This window comes from Chiloscyllium plagiosum, unplaced genomic scaffold, assembly GCF_037043375.1.
Source record: "Chiloscyllium plagiosum isolate Xiang-an unplaced genomic scaffold, Cpla_swu_hap1 HiC_scaffold_32, whole genome shotgun sequence".
Taxonomy (NCBI): Eukaryota; Metazoa; Chordata; class Chondrichthyes; order Orectolobiformes; family Hemiscylliidae; genus Chiloscyllium; species Chiloscyllium plagiosum.
The window spans coordinates 6108482-6132493 of NW_028270170.1; the positions used below are offsets into that span (position 1 = coordinate 6108482).

The 24012-nt window shown below is 38.7% G+C and overlaps 1 protein-coding gene across 1 annotated transcript in view; it reads right to left on the reverse strand.

Annotated features, from left to right (window-relative positions):
- The window catches only part of npepps (aminopeptidase puromycin sensitive), a 233198-nt gene that overhangs the window by 14966 nt on the left and 194220 nt on the right, over positions 1-24012 (reverse strand). Inside the window, exons 17-20 of the mRNA XM_043674808.2 lie at positions 21485-21704; positions 16386-16528; positions 3896-3952; positions 33-140 (exon numbers count right to left, since the gene is read on the reverse strand). Coding sequence (XP_043530743.1) covers positions 33-140; positions 3896-3952; positions 16386-16528; positions 21485-21704 — 528 coding nt within the window. The remainder of the gene's footprint in view (positions 1-32; positions 141-3895; positions 3953-16385; positions 16529-21484; positions 21705-24012) is intronic.

The following is a 24012-nucleotide window of genomic DNA, read 5'->3' on the forward strand; positions in this document are numbered from 1 at the left end:
AATCATGTGGTGGATAGTAAGAAGTAACATACCGACATAGCAAAGGTCAAAACCTTCTGAATGAGGTCAGGGTGAGAGATAGCACCCAATAACCTTTCAATTCGGACCTTCTCTTCTTGTAGATCTGCTTGATTATGTAGCTGTAAAAAGGAAGGGAGTTTGATCAGCCTAAATAGCCTTTAAAAACATGCATTTAATTACATTCTATGCAATTTCCTGTCACCAAATGGATTTTTGTTCACGCAGTCATCTTCAACATGACCAAGAACCAACATGAGATTTTTGAATTTCCACCTCATTTTCAAATTTATCCTCTATAATCACCATCCAAGATACTGAAATTTAGAATCACTGATTGTACGACCCAGGTTGTGGCTATTTTGCACACTGCAACTGTCTCAATTCTCAAATAGCCATCTCTAATGTCAATTGCCTGACCTTACCACTCACTTTATTAAATTTTCCTTTTTCAAGTATTTACCCACTTTCCTTTGAAAACTATTATATATTATGTATCTATCACTATTTCTCATATCAAATCTATGCACTAATAATCTTTTGAGCAAGAAAATTTCCTCTGACTTCTTCCTTTGTTCTTTTGATGACATTATTATGCCTTCTAGTTACCGATTCACCAAACAGTGGATATAGCTCTTTCTGATTTAGTTTACTGAATCTCCATCTTGATTACTCCCATCACATCATCTCTTAACTTTCCATGTTCAAGTAGAAAAAATGATCAGTTTACTTATCTCACCATACTAACTGATGGAAGCTCGAGGCTTTTTTTTGAGGTGAGGTACTCAGTCCTCGGCTCACACCAAGCATCAGTGATAACAATTTTGGTTGGTCATGATTCTAAAATTCACAATGGCTTATTTAATGCCAGTCTTGGTTCAGGGCAACATTATAAATTAATCAAAACCTTGTGAGTTCAAACTCTATTCCAGAATTGAACATAAAATACAGGTTAATACTTGTGACCTGCTGAGAGAGCCATTCACTTTTGAAGGCCCCATCTTACAAATTAAACATTAGACATGGCCAACCTGAAATGGACAATGACAATACTTCAAAAAGAAAGGAGGAGAAATCTTTCGAATGGAACAGCCAATATTTATCACTCAATAAAAAACATTAAAACACATAGGGCCATTTATCTCACTGCTGTTTATGGGCAATTGTACTGCACAGATCAGATTCTACTATAAAATAGCAACTGTACATCAAAACATCGTGACGGATTGGAAGAGTTCCTAAGAACTTGACAAATAGTTTATAAACACAAGCTCATCTTCATTAGACATTGAGGCCATGAAAGATATTTTGCAGTACAGAATACAATAACAAAAGCATTTTTCTTCCTGAAGGATTCTTCCAGAATTCTAACTTTTCTCTCTACAAATTCTGATTGATCTCCCCTTATGCCACCCTTCTCCACACACCATACATATGGTGTGTCTGTCAAAGTTTGATCATTTGAGCTGCACAGGCACTCTGTAATAACAACCCTGTCCTATGGGTGGCACTATAACCCTGTATACCGTCAGGCAGTCAGAAAACATGTAGCAATTTTGCATGGAGCATGTGCAAACACCAAACGCTTTAAAAATGAACTAGGAGAAAGTGAGGACTGCAGATGCTGGAGATCAGAGCTGAAAATGTGTTGCTGGAAAAGCGCAGCAGGTCAAGCAGCATCCAAGGAGCAGGAGAATCGACGTTTCGGGTATGAGCCCTTCTTCAGGAATGAGGAAAGTGTGTCAAGCAGGCTAAGATAAAAGGTAGGGAGGAGGGGCGTTGGAAAGGGGATGAACTTAGATTTCTCCATTTTCCTCATTTCCCCTCCCCCCACCTTGTCTCAGTCTCAACCTCGAACTCAGCACCACCTTCCAAACCTGCAATCTTCTTCCTGACCTCTCCGCACCCACCCCCACTTCGGCCTATCAACCTCACCTTAATCTCCTTCCACCTATTGCATTTTCAATGCCCCTCCCCCAAGTCCCTCCTCCCTACCTTTTATCTTAGCCTGCTTGGCACACTTTCCTCATTCCTGAAGGGCACATGCCCGAAATATCGATTCTCCTGCTCCTTGGATGCTGCCTGACCTGCTGCGCTTTTCCAGCAACACATTTTTCCAACCATTTATATAAAATGGAACCATGCATGCGATGGTCAAAAAGTTTGTCGTACTTCTGTACCTGTAAAATATATGATCCATGACTGTGGTCTTGATGTTATTTGATCAGTGAATTTCAATTTCCAATTCAGAATTAGCATTGAGCTCTTCTATTTCATTGAGAATCTCTACAAAGTCTTTCTTTGTATATCTTTCAGGATGGAAGCTGAAAAGTCCACTTTCAGGAAATGTCTTTGGAAATACTAATTATGTCTGAGAGATGACCTCATAGAGGTTTATAAAATCACAAGGGGCATGGATAGGGCGAATAGCCAAGGTCTTTTTCCTAGAATGGGGGAGTAAAAAAAACTAGAGGGCATTAGTTTAAGCAGAGCGGGGAAAGATTTAAAAATGGCAGGAGGGATAACTATTTAACGCAGAGGGTGGTGTCTGTATGGAATGAGCTTCTAGAGGAAGTGGTGGAGGTGGATACAATTACAACATTTAAGAGGTCCCTGGGTGCATATATGAATAGGAAGGGCTTACAGGGATGTATGCCAAATGCTGGCACATGAGACTAGGCCAGATTGGGATGTTTGGTTGGCGCAGGCAAGTTGAACCAAAGGGTATATTTCTGTGCTGTGTAAGCCAATCACTTTAAGTCCTAATTTATTTTATAATTATACAGAGTGGTTATTAACAACATGTGGTGAAGGCTTTTGCAGCAATGGAATTTTACATCACAACGACCTCTGATATTTATGTGATAAAGCAAACACAGTGGCCTTAACTACTTCAGTTACAATCTATTCCCAGCAGTTGTGGGCGGCACGGTGGCACAGTGGTTAGCACTGCTGCCTCACAGCGCCAGAGACCCGGGTTCAATTCCCGCCTGAGGCAACTGACTGTGTGGAGTTTGCATGTTCTCCCCGTGTCTGCGTGGGTTTCCTCCGGGTGCTCCGGTTTCCTCCCACAGTCCAAAGATGTGCAGGTCAGGTGAATTGGCCATGCTAAATTGCCCGTAGTGTTAGGTAAGGGGTAAATGTAGGGGTATGGGTGGGTTGCGCTTCGACGGGGCGGTGTGGACTTGTTGGGCTTAAGGGCCTGTTTCCACACTGTAAGTAATCTAATCTAATCTAATCTAATCAGTTAGGCAGTCTCAATAAGACGGCAGCTAGGCTGTAAGTGACCAGATTCTGCAGGAAAACTTTGGAATGAAAACTTATAGCTAGACAAATTCAACAAGAGCCACAACCGAAAGTTAAAAAGGGACACCATTTCACCTTTTCTACAAGGCCACACAAAACTTTAAATGAATCCTAGAACTAAAAATTCACTGAAAACATTTTAACTTCAAAAGATCATTCCAAACTTCCTTCCTTTGTTTAAAACATCAACTCCATTACAGGTTGTGACCCAGGATCAAGTCCCATCTGCTCCAATAGTGTATCACAAAAGCACTGAACAGGGAGATTAAAAATATATCCTAACCTTCCAGTGAGAACCACTGGACAGTGATCAGTGACCTAAACCATCGTCAATACTCCTCTTAGGCACTTCAGGCACTGCTGGCTGTTTCTAATGCTGATCTGATTAAGGTTAATTAGCTCAGCATAAAAGGTGAATCCTAAGAGGGATCTTCCAGCTCTGTATTGCTTTGGAGAAAACTGCGACTTGTCATCACTATCTTTTTTCTGTTTACAGCTATACTAAAATGCTAAAAGAGAAAACTAATTATAAAACTTGGATAACATTTTAGGTATAGAAGCAGCCACTTACCTTTAACATTGTATCTAGCGTTGTAGAGTCTCCATGTTTCAGAACTGTTAAATATACCTGAGGAGAAAACAGAAAACAGATGATTTCCAGTTGGAACAAATACAAGTTCTCCTTATTGTTGGAAAAGGACACAATCATAACGACTTCCTATTTAGAGTGGAACCTTGATTATTAGCCATAACAAAGGGACTCCCTGGTAGATTTTTGAATAGCAGGGATTCCAAAGCCCCGGTTGCAGAATACAGTTCTAACAGATCAGACAGTACTGTAAATTTCAGGCAGAGCTAAGCACATATAAACACAAGTTGTTTGTAACAAAGAATTAGTGAGTTTTGCATTGGTGAAGTAAAAGTACATTTGAAAGGATAAAATATATATATATTAAACATTACTCCATTGGCTGTAAAGTGCTTTGGCACTACATAAATGCAAGTTTGTTTTTCCCCAAGACGTTTGTTCAGATATTGAAATAGATGATCAAAGATGGTTGAAAGGATTTAAGTAAAACTGCAGAACTTGGTTAAGAATGCTTTTACTTTATCAGATTGCAGAATTTGAGATGTATCCCACATGTCGTGAAATGCTTTGCAGCTATGTTACAGTCTGAGAAATCTGAATTTTAATTTTGTCTTTTCAAATTTGTCCATGGCCAAATGCATCATTATCTTTACAGTCTCCTCCAGCTTCAAAAGGGATTGATCATTTAAAGCTGAGAGCTGTGAATATTTGGAATCTTTTCTCACAGACCGTTGTAGAAACTCAAATGGCAACCACATCAGGCTGAAAGATTAATTTTTTGGTTTTTCAGGGAAACAGATGGGTTGGAAATTGGGAAAGTGGAATGAGATAAAACATCAGCTGCAATCGTATTGAAGGTGCAGCAGGCTCATAGATAGCATCATAAAGCACAGAACCAGACCCTTTAGTCCAATTCATCCACATTGACCAGACATTCCAATCTGATCTAGTCCCATTTGCCAGCATTTGGCCCATATCCCACTAAACCCCTCCTATTCATATACCTATCCAGATGTTTTTTAAATGTTGTAATTGTACTAGCCTCCACCACTTCCTCTGGCAGCCCATTCTATACAAGCACTACCCTCTACATGAAAAATTTACCCTTCAGATCCCTTTTAAATCTTTTCCCTCTCACCTATACCCTCTTGTTTTGGACTGCTCCACCCTAGGAAAAAGACTTTGGCTATTCACCCTATTCATGCCCCTCATGATTTTATAAACCTCTATAATGTCATGTGTCAGTCTCCAACACTGCAGTAAAATAAGCTCCAGCCTGATCCACCTCCCCCATAGCTCAAACACCCCAGTCCTGGCAACATCCTTGTAAATCTTTTCTGCACCATCTCAGGTTTAACAACACCTTTCCTATAGAGTGACCAGAATTGTACATAGTATTCTAAAAGGTGGCCACACCAATGTCTTGTACAACCATAAAATAATATCCCAACTCCTATACTCAATGTTCTGACCAATGAAGGCATACACTTTCTTCACCACTGTCTTCCTGCAACTCCACTTTCAAGGAACTATGCATCTGCACTCCGAGCTCTCTTTGTTTGGCAACACTCCCCAGTTATGTCTGCTCCTATTTCTTCAGATTCCTCTAACTCTGGTCTTTTGAGCATCCTTGGTTTTAATCACTCCGCCCTAGGTGAATGTGGCTTCAGATGTCAAAGTCCAAAACTTTGGAATTTTCTCTCTAAACCTCTTAGCCCCTTTAAAACTCTACTTAAAACTTACCTCCTTACTAAACATTTAACCTAATGTCTCCTAATGGGTGATCAAACCTACTTTGAACACACTCCTGGGATGTGCCTTGGGAGGTTTTACCATGTTATAAATGCAGGTTGTCCCAATTTATACTTGAAATTAAAAACTAATTTTAAATCAACTTCCTGTTGGGGTTATAAGATGGTACTACATTTTGACATTAGAGAAAAACTATGAATAAATTTACAAACGTTTTTGAAAATAATATCACATCTTCTAATCATGACCTATATAGATCTAAATGAAAACTTAAACATTGCCATTCAGAATACTAGAAAAATTCATGTGACTTAGCATTAAAGCAATTATGTTGTTCGATTAACTACTAGGCACAGCACTGACCTACATTCAAGAGGACTTAAGGCAGAGTTGATAATCTGAGAGATGAATAAGCCTTCAATAGTTTACTGTAATCTTTACTCATAATTAGAATAAAGAAAATACAATATATTAATAACAGGCATTGTGCACTGTGGTTCTCAATTTGAAGTATTTAATATTTAGACACTAACTGGCCTGCCTCTTTGAAAGCCCTTGTGGGGAATTGACCTAAACGGATTCTGAGGTAAGCTAAAGGCTAAGAACAGAGATTGGTGCTTTTTGCAGATTCAAAGCTGCTTATCTACTCTGCTAGGAATATCAGAGTTATGGAGAGAAAATGGGCACTTTCCTCTCTTCATAAATATTTTTAAAAAATACCATTCAGCTCTGATGCGTTAATGGTTTATACAAATTAACATTTTGGGGGAAAACAATGAATACTTAAAAATGTTTTCTTTAGTTCTATACATACACTTTTTGATCAGCCAGATAAAATCTGGATCAATTAACAAATTTGATACTATAAGCAAGTACTTAGTGTGAAGCTGATCCTGCATTGAGGTGGTACACAGTTGCCATCTATATCAACAGTTGCTGCTCACCCAAGACCCTGAATACAACTTACTATAATGATCACAACGAAAGTGTTTAAGATAACAACTGAACAAATGTTTCACATAGTTCATAACACTGGAACACAGGCTGTACCCCTCTGCAAGGTATCCATTAAAATAGTAGTTTTTTCACTAATTATACAACAAAATGTTTGTAACATGGCATATCCAGCCATTCTGGCTAACCTCTCCACTGTTCCACAAATTGAGAACACTTTAAGATAAAGTTTTATCAATCTCCGTAAGATACCAGTAAATGCTGCAGATATTCCCTTCTCTAGGTTAGAGTTATGGGTTGCTCCTTGCCAACTACTTTCCTACTAGCATCCAACCAAATGAGTTAACCAAATGCTCCTCTGTTCAGGTCAATTGATACAAACTTGGTTGGGGCAAAGAGAAGGAAAGATAAACACTGGTAAGTGATGCACCACTGTATAGAGAAAAGGAAAAAAACCCTCCTACCTAGAGGATTTTGATTTGCTATTATTCCCAAGTGCTAGATATGTTTCAATATGGTGCCCCCGCATGCATCAATGTCTGCAGGCTACCCAAGTACATGGGATACCCTCAACCTATCCTCCTCAATGTTCACCACTGATCCACTGGATTGTCATTAGTCACTGATTTTCTTTTCTTTCACCTCATGTAATTTGTGATATTGCCAAGACTGTCCTTACACAGGTCAGCTGAGTGTAATAAACATAATTGTTTACACAAGTTTTACAAAAAAGGATTCAAAGTTACACCTGAAATGTGCATTATTTTCTGAAGGTCATAAAAAGAACTATGCAGCTCAATGCCTCAGTTCAGTGCTACAACTAGCACTTTGGTGACCTTCAAACATTTGAATTCAGTCCCACTTATAATGATATAGGAACTGGTTGCTGCAGGAAGGCAAGAAAAAGAATGAATTTCAATTAAATACGATACGTCCAAAGCTCGTAAGTTAAAAATCCTGTTCTAAAAGGCTACTGTGGGAATGAAATATCTATTGAGTTACACTTCCATCAAGAATGTAGTAGGCAACAAGAACATTCCTACACATCATATTACATTCCGACAGAATGATTTCTGGAGATCTGTCATATTGTGCTTCGACACCTCTCCCCAGAATAGAGTACATTTCAGAGCACAGATGGCCACACCAGTAACTATTCCTTTGCAAGATTACAAGTGCATAGCTGCTTCCAATTTACATTTGTGATCAAGTTTCTTTCACAATCATAAGACACCCTAAGGTGCTTTACAGTCAATGAAACACTGTTGAAGTGTTGTCTCTGTTATAGAGCAGGAAAAACAAGATAGTTAATTTGTGCACAGCAGGATCCCATAAACATCCCAATGACAAAGACCAGATCATCTCTGTTGGTTAAGCATCGAAGCACTGGCCAGCACAACACTGTCTTCACAAGGACAATTAGGGATGGTGAAATAGTGCTGGCTGGCCAGCCAGCTACACCCACATCCCATGAGTGAATATGAAAAAAGCACCAAGAAGAACACTCCTCCTCAGTTTCCAAATCGTGCTGAGAGATATTTTGTCTTCATTGGAGAGAGCAGATACCTCATTCACCATCCTCAACTGTGCAGCACTCTCTCGATATGAGATGGCATAGTGGTTAGTATTAGCCACTGCTAAACCATCACTGAGGGCTTCCATCCTGTGTGGTCAACCATTACATTTTTATAATAACCTTGCTGTTAGACACTGCCTCAACATGTATTGGTAGTACTGCAGCATAAATATATTTTGCAACTCTTATTTGCTTGAATAAATGAAATTCACACAATCTAATCACAACTTCACCCTGATAGTCTGTGCAGATTACAGAATTAATACCATCAGCCTTTTTTTGTTTAATGAAGTGATACGATTGTTTTATGGGGAGTGGGATTTAAGCAAATATCCCTGGAATCTGTGGAGAAAGGATACCACACAGTGAAGGAGTAAAATATGGGCTTGGATTCACCATCAACAGTTACCATTAAAGCAGGGCCACACTGCATGAGTATGTGAGATAGGGCAGCAGAACAGAACAAAAATGTTTGAAATTGTGAAGGTCACAAGGATATCTGGTGTACTAACTACTGTGTTAAAGATTTAGTTTAGTACATTGTCAGGGAGTTACAGGCAAGCTTTACTTTGCATCTATATTTAATCTACACTTCAAACAAAGCTGAAGCAAACGGTTCCTTTCTCCGAACTGAATTCCCACATTGACGACAAAGCATTACCAGAAAACTTTTTCTGTACCAAGTAACCAACCACTATAACCTACAGGAATTGCACTATTAAATATGTCAATGCAGTCCTGTGGAAAATGGTACTTATTAGACAAGGCACTACTTTTTCTTTCTAAAAATGTGGGTGTTGCAACTCAAAATTGAATCATTTTCATTTACAATGCACTGAACAAATACCTGCTTAGAAGGAACTGCAACAAAACTCCCTTGGGAAAGATACAGCAGGGGGGGGAAAAAAAAAAAGAGGTTTTTAGTGAATTCAGCTGAATTTTGCACATTCTTTCATTAAATTGTTACCACGTTGATAGGAAACCATCAATACTAATTGGGAATAATAGGACAGAATCTTGTTGAAATTTTCTGATTCTTTTCTACAACAGTGCAAGAAATGACATAGCAATACATAATGTACTGTAATGGTGGAAGATCAGGCTAGGTAAAATAAAATGCTTCCCTGATGAGAACGGGAGTGCTTCATTTCTGATTCATCTCGTATTCACCTTAAAGTGATGCAAACTTTAATCCCTTGAAGCACAAATGGGCCCAACTCATTTTCTGCAATACTGCAGACAGACCTAACTAGGCTCTATCAAGACACTGATCTTGATAATTATCCTGGTGCATGCTTTTCTGACTCTTTATTAAGGTGATCAGTTTATTGAATCCTCTATCATATATTCTGAATATAAAAGTTTCTTATGAGCAAAAACTTAGTTCTATAAGCTTCCACTATAGACATCACAAACAACTTTAACACCTTTGGTGCTCTCAGTAGTACACAAGAGATTAAATGAAGCAGTGTTCACAAATTGGAAAATCACAGCTTTCATTAACTCTCACTAACACCAGCAACAGGAATATGCTCCCGTTGAACAGAAGATTGTAGAGTCTTCCAGAAAAAAAATCAGTTAGCCAGCCTTATCCCTTGAAAAGACAAAGTCAATTAGTTGTCCAAAGATTTGCAATGCTTTCTCCTTCAGGCATTTACCTTATTCATTATTGAAAATGTGCTTCCATCAACCTTTCAAGTTGTTCATTCCAGTACCTAGCTTGTAAAAAAAATCCCTCTAATACAGCTACGCCTCTGTTGGCCTTTAATCTGAAATCAGTGTTTCCGGTTAATGATTCCCTTCCGAGTCATGGAAGTATTTTTCCTAATTATTCGAATAAAACCTTTCATAATTTTGAAGACCTTAATTAAATCTCCCATTAATCTTCATTGCTGTAAATGAGAACAGTCCCAGCCCCCTGAAGATTATGAATACTTTTACTGCTAAGGTTGACAATTTTACTGGAGCACAGTTTGAACAAGAGCTGGACAAAGTAAATTGCATTTATATAGCACTTAAACACACTAAATGTCATATTGCTTTAGAGGCAAAAACAGATACTGAACAGAAGAAGGACAACTGGAGGCATTGAAGATGAGGTTTTTGAAGTCAATGATTCAAATCCATTCCATTTCAGATTTTGTTTTCTATTTTAAATTCTCCCATGACAAATGCCATCTCCCTGTGCCCTTCAGTTATTGCACAACTTGATATCTAGGTAAAATATTGAAGTTTGTGCAAAAGATAATGAAGACCCTTTTTAGATTATTTAATCAAATGATTCTATCCCACACCTCCACAGGATCCTCCTGCTCTTCAGAAGGTGCAGCATAACACCAGAGCAAACCTTGTTTTAGATGTTAGCTGTCCAACAACTTTATTTAAGCAGGTACATCTTTGGGACTTTTTTATTTAAATAAAACTCTCTACTGCAGCTTGGACCACTCTCATGGGTGAGACCCAACTTCTCATACCTTTGAGAGTGTCTTCCCTTGCCGCGAGATCTAGGTAAGCTTTCGGTAATGCACCTGGGAAACGCAGAGCAAACCCTGTCTGGAAATTGCTTTTAGCTACTGGACTTAGGCCTTCATAAGATCTCATTCCAGTCCTTGAAAGCAATAGAGCATCACATGAGATCTTGTTTTAAGTTTAAAATAAGAAGTGAATTGATCTGTTAATAAAAATGAACACACATGAGAAACAGTCGTAATAGAATGTAACTGCAAGTAGACAGAATACTAAAAATATCACAATTCTAAGAACTAAACTAATTCTTTGCAAACAACAGTTTATTTGTTCTTGTTTAGGAATATCAAATTGGCAAGATTGACTGGTTATTTCTCAGATTTTAAAACAGTTTCTTCCAGAGGGATTTTGCAAATGTCCCTAACTTAAACAGAATATTATGTTACTTTTGTATCCCAGGAGAGTTATCTGGGCTTCCTGGATTTTGAGTATCTGACCTCTTAAATTAAAACTGAGAAATACAAATCATCAATCTCAAAATTGATAACGCTTATCTCAGACACCATGAGAATAAGCTGACCACAAACATTTGAACTTTAGCCCTTTTGTGTTTTAAAATGATATTATAGTATTATTCAGGAGTCAAGTAGGTGTCTGGACGTGTTGCTCTGCTGCCTGATTATATAATTCCCAATAATTTGTTAATTGGATATAATAAAGATCATCAGAAGAAATGCTAAGACGACAAAGTAAAGGGAACTAAAAATCTTGCAGAATTAACTTGAAAACCTGGGTCAACACAGACAATGACATAAATGGCAGCATATCTCCCATTCCTAAACAAATTTGAAGAGATCTACCTGCCAAGTGTCAGTTTGCTAGGCAACTTGTTTACTCGCCTAATTTAGCTTTCAGCAGACACAATCAACAGTACATGTACATCACCCCTCCAGCAAAACCCTCCTACCATGTGTGGAGATGCCAGCTCAATAGAGGTGCCAGCCCTGCTACCCCTCAATCCCAAAACAAACTCCAGTAGAAGACTGGGTGGTTATTGAAGGCATATGCTCCATGCCCAATGGTGGAACCATATAGAGTGTAACCATAATTACTTCCGCAACACTGATTATTTCCACTGTGATTGTCCTGCCAGCTCTGGCCTTTATATATGAATTCTGAGGTGTCCATGTGCACTGTCCAACTCTCCTTGGGGGCTTTCAGCCCGATATGCCTGTCACTCAACAGGCTTTTATCCTTGGGAACTTGCTACCTTTAATGGGTTGCATGTAAGGTGCTGGGCAATAGGACACTGTCTCTCAGAAGATGGCAACAATAGGCACGCCGATGACTTTGGTGGGCTGGAAATCTCCACATGGGCCCTGAGATCCCACTATGAAGCTAACACTGAAGTCCTGGTGCTTGCTGGAAAAACCAACATTGATTTGTTTCTTGCCTCCGAAACAAATACTAACCCATTTCTTAAGGTTCTCTTCAATTCTGTACATGCTAATTTATGCTCCTAATTTGTGTTGAACTGTATTAGATGCCTTTTGGAAGTCCTCATAGACAACATTCATACACATTCCACCAACACAATGACAATGATTCAAGAACGTGACCACAATCAACTTCTCATGGGCAATTAGGGATCGGCACTAAATGCTTGCTTTGTCGTAGCCCACGAACAAATAGAAAATAAAAAGTTAACTCAAAACAAAAACAGAATCAGATTAGTCAGACATTACCTGTCTTTCACCAATCCTCAACACTCAGTGATCATTTGGAAAATAACAGTTGATCATTAACTCAGTCTCTGGTTATAATTGCAGTGACTTTAATGCAGCGCTCCGAAAGCTAGTACTTCCAAATTAGCCTGTTGGACTATAACCTGGTATTGCAATTTTTAACTTTGTACACTCCAATCCAACACCGGCACCTCCAAATCATAAATAAAGTCAGGGAATGAAATGCATGGCTCAAAGACTGGTGCATAAAGAATGGATTTCAGTTCATGGGGCAATAGCTGGGGTGGAAAGGAGCTGTTCCAGTGTAATGGGCTTCACTTGAGTTGTCCTGGGATGAGTACCCTGATGAATTGAGCAACTGGGGCTTTCAATGAGTGCGTGTAAGTGCTCATGGATGACTAGGCAATGCGGCTGTTCGGGAGAGTGAAATCGGAAGCAGCATTGTGGCTATTTGGATCATGAAACCCAGAGGGGGACAGACTGTACAAACATAGAAAAATAACAGCAAATATGGTCAAAGGGGGAAAAATGTTAAAAGGGCCAATTAGTGGTTTTTAAACCCTTGTAGTATTTTAACTAAATAAATGAATTAATAGTACAAATAGAAAATAATGGGTATGATGTGCTAGCCATTACAGAGACAGAGTTACATGGAACTCTAATCTGGGAACTAAATATTTGGATTATGAGATTTTTCAAAAAGACAGGTAGAAGGACAGGGTAGCTTTGTTACTACGAGATGAAAAAGGTATGACAGCAAGAAGTAATCTGGATTAGAAGATATAAAAACAATATGGTTGGAGGTAAGAAATAAAAAGGGGTAGATGACATAGGTGAAAGTAGGTTATAAGCTGTCTAGAAGTAACTATGCTGGAGGACAGAATAAATCAGGATCTAATGAGGGCACGTAAATAACAAAGCAGTACATTAATCACGGGTGACTTTAATCTTCATGAGAATTGGGAAAATCAAAACAGCAGAGATAGCCACAAGGAAAATTTCATAGTGTATGTTCAGGATTATTCTCAGAATATACTGTGGATCCAAGCAAACAGGAACAGGATCTTTTGAATCTGGTAATGTGCAATGAGGCATTTTAAGTATAAAAGATCGCCGAGGTAGCAGTAACCATAACACAGTAGAATTTAGCATTCAGATGAGTGTGAGAAACCTGGATTGGAAATAACTATGCTAAACTTAAATAAGGGTAATTAAAAAGCAATAAGGGCAGAGGTAGCTGCAGTTGATTAGGAGACGAGATTAGCCGAACAGACAGCATGCCAACAGGGGCAGACATGTAAGAAAATAGTTCATGACTCAAAGACATAGTCCACTGAGGAAGAATTTGAGGAAGTGGTTCGTGGTTAATCCAGAAGGTTAAGGGTAGCATCAAATTGAAAGGAAAAAAAACAAACAGTATGGAAACAGTCAGTGATAAGTCAGAGGATTTGAAAAGTTTTAAAATGAAACTTTGAGGGTAAATGATCATCAAAAAAAAGACAGCAAGAACTTCATTAAATATATAAAAAGACAAGGGCCAAATGAACATCTGTTATATAGAGTATTGGGCTGGAGAAGTTATAATGGGGAACCAGGAAATGGCAGGGGAGTTGAATAAATACTTTGCATTAGTTTTCAGGGAGAAGACACTAATGCCATTCCAAAAGTAATGAATAATCAAGGGTCAGAAAGGGTAGAGGTAATGAATGTAATAAATACCACTAGAGAAAAAAATACCAGGAACTAAACTACTAAAGTAACAGGGCTCAAGTCTGCTGGATTTGATGAGCTGTTTCCTAGGATATGAAAAGAACTAGCTACAGAAACAGTGAAGGCACCAATAATAATCTTCCAAGAATCCTCAAATTCTCAAAAAGTCCTGGACGATTGAATAACTACGAATGTAACACCCTTAACTCAAAGGGAAGGAGACAAAAACTGTCAGCTATAGATCGTCTTAACATTTGTCATTGGGAAATGCTGGAGCCTATTATAAAAGGATGCAATAGCAAAGCATTTAGAAATTTGTAATATAATCAAACAAAATAAGCAAGACTTTATGATTGTCAAGCATAATTTCCCAAATTTATTTGAATTATTTGAGGAGGTTACAAGCAGAATAGGCAAAAGGGAATCAGTAGATGGATTAGGTTTGCATTTCCAAAACATGATAAGGTACTGCACAGGAGGCTACTTAATAGCCCACAGTGTTAGGGTAATATATTAATATATGTACAGGATTAGCTAGTTAATGGAAGACAGAAGATTGGGATTGGAGGTTGGGGAGGGGGACAGTTTCAGGGTGGCAACCTGCAACTCTTGGAATGCTACAGGGATCAGTGTTGGGGCTACATAATTACAGAATACATTCTTGACTTGGATGAGGTAGGTGAATGCAATATTGCCAACTTTGCAGGTGACACAAAACTAAGTGGAAAAGCAAATGGTGAGGATGATAAAAATAAATCTACAGAGGAATTTGACCAGGATAAGTAAGTAGGCGAAAATGTGGCAGGTTGGGGTAAATGCCTGATTACCCATTATCTGGTTAGCCAAACATCCATTGAGATTCTAGAGGACAGGGTAGATAATGAGGTTGTTTCCACTTGTGGGAAAGTCCAGGACCAGAAGACAATCTCAGAGTAAGGGGTCACCCAATTAGCTCAGAGATGAAGAGGGAATTCATCTTTCCTGGTGATTCTGTAATTCCTTAGTGTGGAGTATAATAGAGGCTGTTTTTTTTTTAAAGTGTATTAAAAACTATGAATGACAGACTTTTAATCAAATCCCACTAAAGCAGATGGTGGAATTTGAATTAAATAATCTTTTTTAATAAAGAAAAAAAATCTGCAATTAAGGGTCTGATGACAACAGTGAAATCATTGTTGATTGTCAGAAAAAATACATCTGGTTCACTCATGTCCATTAGGGAAGGAAACTGCTGTCCTTATTGGGCTGGTCGACACGTGACCCACAACAATGTGGTAGACTTTAACTGCCCTCTGTAAAAAGTAGGGAGGCAATAAAAGCTGGCCTAACCAGCAAATGTTCATGTCCTGTGAAGAATTAAAAAGACACTAAAGAAATGAAGTGGACTTGAGGATTAACAGATCTGCCATGATCTCACTTAATACCAAAGCAAACCTGAATAACTTAATGGCCTATTCTGTTCCTCTGCTTCTTGGTGAGCTGCCTTCTCGAATCCCTGCAGACCAATCTTGCTCCTATCTTAAGGAACCAGTAAGGTATCAATATTTTCAGCAGGTATCAGGCTGAATTTGTTTTTTGATATAACTGACAAAAAACTTTCAGAACTTCAATGATAGCTGGATCTTAATTATTTTTTAACACAGTTTCCTCTTTTTCATCAAAGCAGTAGATTCGTCAAACCAGCATGTTTTGGAAATTACAAATAAAACTAAAAATCACCACCAGGTTATAGTCCAATAGGTTTATTTTGAAGTACAAGCTTTTAGAACGCTGCTCTTTTGTCAGGTAGCTAGTGGAGCAACAAACCTGTTGGACTGTAACCTGGTGTTGTGTGTTTTTTAAACTTTGTCCACCCCAGTCCAACACAGGCACCTCCACATCAAATAAAACCAACAGACTGCTGCTTGATAGCCCCAGAAAAAAACTCAATGTTTTAAGAGGAAGCTAACAAATGGCTCCAAAACAGACAACAGAATAAAGGAACAGCTCCAACTCAGAAAACCATTTGAACTGTTTGGCTATGGTTCTCAGCAACTGCCGAGCAATCAACCAAATATTATCATAATTTATCAAATTAAGGAGGCATACGATTTTGCTGAGTGAAACATTTTAAAACTTATTTCCCAAACCAAAATTCAAGAAATTGATACCAAAAGTAGTCCTAGGTAAAATCTTTTCAACTTTTAATACGTTCATCTGCCCCCCCTAAATAAGGCAAAAGAAACACTGTATAAAAGCAACTTCAAGTATTAAATGAACCCAAACTTACAGGACTTCGTAGATCAGCAGACAAGATTTGTTTTCCTTCAACATGATCCTTAAACCTACGTCTTGCTTCGTCTATGGTTGGCTGGTGCCCAGCTTTTCCCAACTTTCCAAGGACTAAGCCTCTCAGGAGTGCATCTAGGTGACCTGAGACAGAAATTTAAAACAGGAGCCCATTAATGGGGTTTTTTAAAAAAAATGAACCTGACCATAGATATCCAAATTATCTTCATATCAACTGAGACGTTAAGCTTATTATATGCAAATATAAACACCACATACCAAAAATACTGCACCCATATCAACAAAATTCGTAGAGAATGCAATGGGACTGGGTTGAGTTGAGGAAGGAAAAAAAATCCGTTTTTAAACCTTACTTGGGCTGTCACCAGAGATGAATTCCCTCTTCATCTCTGAGCTAATTGACTTTGGATCATTAAAGAGTCAATTACATTTTCTAAGATTGGAGTCATGTCTGGCCAGACTGACAGGAGGTGGATAGCACACTGGCTTTTCTCCGTAGCACAGCTGCCCTTTTACAACAATATTTTTTTTTTAGCGCAGTCCTCAAGTTACTGTGACTGATTTCAAAAGTCACAAATGCTATAGTGGAATCTGAAACCACAACCTCCAGATTATCTTTCCAGGAGCATATTATCTAGATTACCATAACCCACTGTATAACCTCTCTGTAAAATTCCTATATATGTAAAGCACAGTGGAATAATGGGTTAAATGTTTGAGGAGTGGCAATCGCATCTTCTGAATAGAGTGATTTGGGACCTGGAGGTTGTAAATGCTCTGAGGGAGATATAGTTGAGAGTGAGAGCTAAGTATAGGGTGAGTCGAATTCCACTATGTATTTAATAGTACAACTTTTCTTTAGTAGTTATTTTATCTAATTTCATCACAACTCTCCAAATTTCCCTGATTTAAATAGAGATTTTTGGAGAGTTCTCGGCAGCTGGGAATTGCCCAGTGAAATCTTCAAATTCACAGACAATTCCTTTGGAGTTTGCTATGATGGAGATTTTGCAAGGTCCATACATGCAACTCCTATCTATGCTGCAATAAAACTGTCAGACTACCAGAAAATCTGGGTCAATATTTGGCCAGGACTTTTACATATGACTAGCCTTCCTTGACAGAGTATCATGTGACTTGCATTACAGAACATACAAAATCCATTACAACATATGCTGAGATATTTATAAATTTAATATTGGTAGGCAAAGCAAGGACAAAAACACACCACAGACATGAACTTGATCATTCCCAGGAATTCTGTTCAGACTTATTCACCGCAAGGAGTCATATTACTAGTTCCAAGATTGTTAATGATAGTGTCTGTCAACAGAGCCTTGCATCCAGTACATTGCTAATATTCTCCAATCTCTCTGCAGAAGTCTCTTTGAACCATACCTCACTGCATGGTTCAACAAAAATTTTATTACAGCAAAGACAAACAATTGGATTCAAGAGTAAATGATTCAGTATTTTACAATCAAAACCTTTTGGGGAAGACTGCAATATTTTGGCAACAATTTGTTCATGGTCTGTGAAATGCAGAAATTGAGAGAATGTGTCAAGGAATGTCTCAAAATACTACATCACTTGCCTTAATTATTAAGGATTAACAGTAGAATAAGATGGACATGTCACGTCTCATCAACAGTAATTCATTAATTTTGTTTAGAGTTGCATCTTTGATTAATATTCTTAGATCCAACTTCTTGTGAATTTACCACCCTCTTTTATTGACCAACGACAACTGCGCCTTCAGCTGCCTGAGCCACAGTCTGCTGAAAATCCACTACAGCCTTCCTCAAAGTACAGTTCTTTGTCCAAATGTCTGGGATGCTCTCCAAATACCTCTTTTATTTGGCTTGGAGACTATTTTATCCTAGTGCCTTAACGAACAGTTCTGACGTTTTCTGACATTAACGGGGCGGCACGGTGGCACAGTGATTAGCACTGTTGCCTCACAGCGCCAGAGACTCGGGTTCAATTCCCGCCTCAGGCGACTGACTGTGTGGAGTTTGCACGTTCTCCCCGTGTCTGCGTGGGTTTCCTCCGGGTGTTCCGGTTTCCTCCCACAGTCCAAAGATGTGCAGGTAAGGTGAATTGGCCATGCTAAATTGCCCGTAGTGTTAGGTAAGGGGTAAATGTAGGGGTATGGGTGGGTTGTGCTTCGGCGGGTCGGTGTGGACTTGTTGGACCGAAGGGCCTGTTTCCACATTGTAATGTAATCTAATCTATATTAAAAAGGTGTTAAACAAATTAAAACTATTTTAGAATCCATTTTATTTAGCTCTTGATTGAAAGCTTCAGTACCTTGGACTTGCGTGTTTTGGCTGACCGAATTAAATGGTGGTTAGCTTGTTCTGAGGAAGGGTCACTGGACCGAAACGTCAACTCTACTTTCTCTCCACAGGTATTGCTAGCCTGAGTTTTTCCAGCAATTTCTGTTTTTGTTTCTGATTTTCAGCATCCGCATATTCTTTCTTTTTTTTGTTTAAATGGTGGCCAGTCCCATTCAACTCTGAACTAGCTTGAAATCCTATTCATAGCCAAGACAGTCATTTCCCTCCTTCACCAGTGTAAACTATTTTTATTCTTCTGCCACTGCTCCAAAACCACTTTCCAACTCTCACTTATAGAACCAACTTTCTGCTGTTCCCAACTCACCTGAAATGCTGTTGACAGCATCCTGTCCTACTGATGTATAACTCTAATCACCCATGACCTACAGCAGCTCAATGCCTCACAACACAAACTCTCTGTCCATAGTTAGGTCTTCCCACAACCTTACTCCTTCTGTAAACATTTCAAAGGCTTTTGCTGATCTGTATTCCTTTAGCTGTCATCCTTCCAATCCACTATCTGCGGTATTTGACATCTACTTTCTTCTCCACACAGCTGGCTCCACTTCAAGCAACCCTATTCCCAAGTCTGCTCCATGCAACTGTCTTGCTCCTGACCCTACCCAACATAATTCTTATTGTCAACCGATGCAACCCTTTTCCCAGCCCTTAGTAACCACACACGCAGATGACAAGCAACATGAATTCGACTGGGACAACACTACTATTATAGGACAAGCCAAACAGAGAACAGCCAGGGAATTCCTAGGGGCATGGCACTCATCCACAGATTCAATCAATAAGAACATCGACCTGGACCCAATTTTCCGGCCACTGCAACGGACAGCTGGAACTGACAACCGGAAGCGGCAGATTCAAACCACTACAAATGCTGGAGGAAAGTTCACAGAAGCGCTTCACAGGAGGCTCCCAAGCACTGAGGATGTCACCTAGACAGGGGACGAAACGTCTGCAACACAAATTCCCAGCTCGGCGAACAGAACCACAACAACGAGCACCTGAGCTACAAATCTTTTCACAAACTTTGAAGGGAACATTCCATTAATCTTTTTAACTACCTTTATATATAGTATGCTATCTATCACAAATTTGTACCTAAACCCCTGCTCCTTTTTTGTTCTTAATCCCTTGCCATTATGAAAATATTCTGATTATCATTTTTTGTTCTAAAGTGGAGACTCTCACTTTCCCACATCAGTTAGCACTGCTGCCTCAAAGCACCAGTGACCCAGGTTCGATTCCAGCCTCAGGTGACTGTCTGTGTGGAGTTTGCACATTCTCCCCATGTCTGCATGGGTTTCCTCTGGGTGCTCCGGTTTCCTCCCATGATCCAAAGATGTGCAGGTCAGATGAATTGGCCATACTAAATTGCCCATAGTGTTTAGTGCATTAGTCAGGGGTAAATGTAGGGGAATGGGTTTTGGGTTGGTTACTCCTTGGAGGGTTGGTGTGGACTTGTTGGGCCAAAGAGCCTGTTTCCATACTGTAGGGAATCTAATCTAAAATTCTATTAGTCATAAATTTGCAAACTCTCTTAGTGTATGTGCGCCTTTTTGTAACTTCTGCGTACCACCTACATAACATATTTCTAAGTGACCTTGTCAAAATTAGATATACCATTTTATTCCTTCATGCAAGCCAGAAGAACATCTCAGTATATCAAACTGATCATAAAATAAATCCTACATCTCCAATTTCCTGGAGTAGGCAGAACAATGAGTTTATTCTTAAACAAAGCTAATACATATCTGATCGCTGGATACCCTCCTCCTGTGTTATCATTTTATTATTAGTGAGTTTTGAGAATATTTGTGAATATTTTCAATCAAAAATTCCCCAGTGCCTGATAATCACCTTAAATCCATAAGGGTGCTTATCTCCATATGATGTTCTTCAACAGAGTAACATAGGCAGCAGCCCTCTCCAATGTGAACATTTAATGTCCCTCCATTATTAATCAAGTCAGGCACATCTTTAGGTTCTAAAATTAACATTTCACTGTCTCAAAGGTTTCTTATAAACTAACTCTTAGTTGGACATGATTACATCGTTAATTTCTTTGATACTGGTGATAATCTCTCTGCTGGTTGCACACAATGCAGCATCGTTTTGCAGCAAAATCATCTTTTCCAAAGATCCTTCTCCTTATCACCTATATCTGTACACCCAGCTGAACCAGACCAGCCACTCCTTCAAAACCAGAGACATCACTACCTGTAGCCGTAACATCAACAAGCCTTGATCTTCATCTTTGGCTGGTACACTACAGTATCAGTTTTTCACTTGAATACTAACGTTTAAAACTGATGCCAGTATCCTATGGTCTGTGGTGAATAGTCATATAATTGGTGATGCTTTTTTTTTTTAAACTCTTCATATGTGCAGATCATGCACAGACAAGCCGTCTCTAATTGGAAGAATGAGACTCTCAGACTTGCCCAATAATCAATTCTGATCTAGTAGGACAAAATATTGAAAGCAGACATGAAGGGTCACTTTTCTCACTTTTTCTCCAAAGACCCTAACATATCAAAGGAAGGAAGCAACTTGGTATTGCATGGCTCTCCCCAAGTGTAAAGGTGACTCCAGGTTGTAAACTCAAGTGTTCCACATTCTTCTGAAACTGGATTCAATTGAAACAGGGAGAACAACCACCAAAGAATAAGATGGTTGCTTTAACTGGAGATCACTTGGAAATCATTATGGTTTAAAATCATACCCTCATTATGTTTTGGGTCCCAGCCAAGCTTCTGCCCAATGTTCAAGAACAGGTCAACAATAAACTCTTGCATTTCTTCATGAAAATCCGTGTGGGACATTAAGGTAGAAAGTGTCCCCAGATTGCAGCTTAAATCACTCCATACTGTGTAATTTGGCTCATTCACAAAAGCCTCCATGACTTTTAAAACTTCCACTGTGCCAATAATGCCAGCTCGAGCCTGAAAAATACAAAAAAGATAACTCAGTAGATCATTTGTTAAAATCAAAAATTTCATCAGCTGGCTACTATCAATTGATTGTAACATAGCACATTGTTGCAAAATACTACAGGGTGAATAATCAAATTTCCAAGAACTCAACTGAAGAAGAAACATGTATTTACATAGCACTTTTTGCAATAGCAGGATATCTGAAAGGGTTTCACAGTCAATGAAGTACTGTTAAAATGTAACCATTTCTGTAATAATTAAAATCCAACTATAGTAGAATTGGCTATTTCACAAATGACAGCCATTACTAGCAGATTCCCATTTGTATTGTGCGGCTTGGCTCGAAGTAACTGATAAAGGTAAAAAGGTAAAAACAATGACTGCAGATGCTGGAAACCAGATTCTGGATCAGTGGTGCTGGAAGAGCACAGCAATTCAGGCAGCATCCGAGGACAGGCAAAATCGACGTTTCGGGCAAAAGCCCTTCATCAGGAAGGGCTTTTGCCCGAAACGTCGATTTTGCCTGTCCTCGGATGCTGCCTGAATTGCTGTGCTCTTCCAGCACCACTGATCCAGAATCGAAGTAACTGATGAAGAGCTTTGCTGCTAATATTGTCAGTTAACTGTGAACAGTGCCAATTGGGATTTAGTAAGTTAAGGACAAATGAATAATGGAATTTCAGCAAAATCTGTACGAGTTTTAAATTGGTTTTATTAATGAGAATTTGTATCTACATAGTCAATGATGGTATAACGACAACAACTTGCAATTATACAACTTTAACATCGAATACCAGCTCAATTTTGAACCCAAGTTAGCATTACTGACATTTTGATCCATTAACCCAAATGGATACGCCAGTATCGTACAGACCTTGAAATGATATTTCCAAAGAATGACAAATCTCAGCCTTAATTTGAACTGTGGAGAATGTCAAATTGGCAAACTAAATTTGTTTAATCCAAATACACATTTGGGTTACCCAAAAATGCATTGAGATAACACTGAAAAGACTCAGAATTGAAGTCAATTTCTGTCTGAGATGCAAACCAAAGAATTATCATTTCAAAATCTGCACATCCAACAGTCACCATCCTCCTGCACTGATGAATCGCCTCTTCTACTAGTTGTCTCAGTAAGGATGTAATGTCTACTTAGTGAATTAGCTGCCTCGTAAAAGTTAATTAAGTAAATAAGGGTTTAAAATTGCCAATCCACTATTTCACTTGTAGTTTTACCAAAACTTTCAAAAAGCTTAAATACATTCCATGCCAATTGTGTGTGATTTGATGATGGCTTATCCATTTTTAATGTATAAATATGAACTTGTCAGAGCTCCGCATTTTACATCTGCACCAACTATCACTTTTGGAAATTCATCTTACAATGTTTGCTGCCATTTGAGGAAAGATGGCATTGAAAATATTTACAACAAAATTGGAAAGATTTTACCTCACTCAAAACTCATTCATGTATACAGACCAAACCTAGTATGTCAAGTTACAAGATCATACATATGTAATTTCCTTAGATGTATAGGTTTGATAAAGGATTTGTATTTGTCCATCATTTGAGCATGCCTTGCTATCAGACTATATGCCAAATATCCCACATTTGAGTCTGAAAGACAACTTCAAATAAGTTAACTTCCTTCTTTCTGGAGCAATTCTCCAAATGGATGTTGTAGTGTTCACAATCTGGATTTGAACTAAATTCAAATAATGAGTCCCAAACAAGACTCAAGACATTAACTCTGCTTCTCTCTCCATAGATGTTCAAGACCTACTGAGTTTCTCCAGCATTTTAATTTCAAGTTCTTTCCATCATGCTGCGACAGAATGTTCACATCGTACATTTCATATTCTAAGGATATCCCAAAGCACTTCAGAACTGAAGATCATTCAGTAAGTTTAAATTTTGTGTCAAATCTTTAGTTAAAATTTGATCAATATTGTTGTTTTAAATACAAAAAAAAAGATTTTTTTTCCCTGAGAGTATAGATTTTATCCTCTTACCCCAGCTTTTGCCTCCTTAAAATGGCAAAATCAAACTCAGTGGATGGCAGTAAATGTAAGAGCGGTCTCTGGCAGAGCAGAAAGTCATAGTGCTTTGTCACCAGGGCAACCATGAGCATTTTATCTAATGTCTTCCACTGTACTCGAATGCTTTGTATCCATTACACAAATTTGCTTCACATCCAGGTTGCGAACACTACGACATTCATTTGGACATGAGCCAGAGTTGCTATTTGGTTAACCTGGCAATTATCTCTCAAATAACTCATCAGTATGCTCGTCACAAGACAGCAATTTAAAA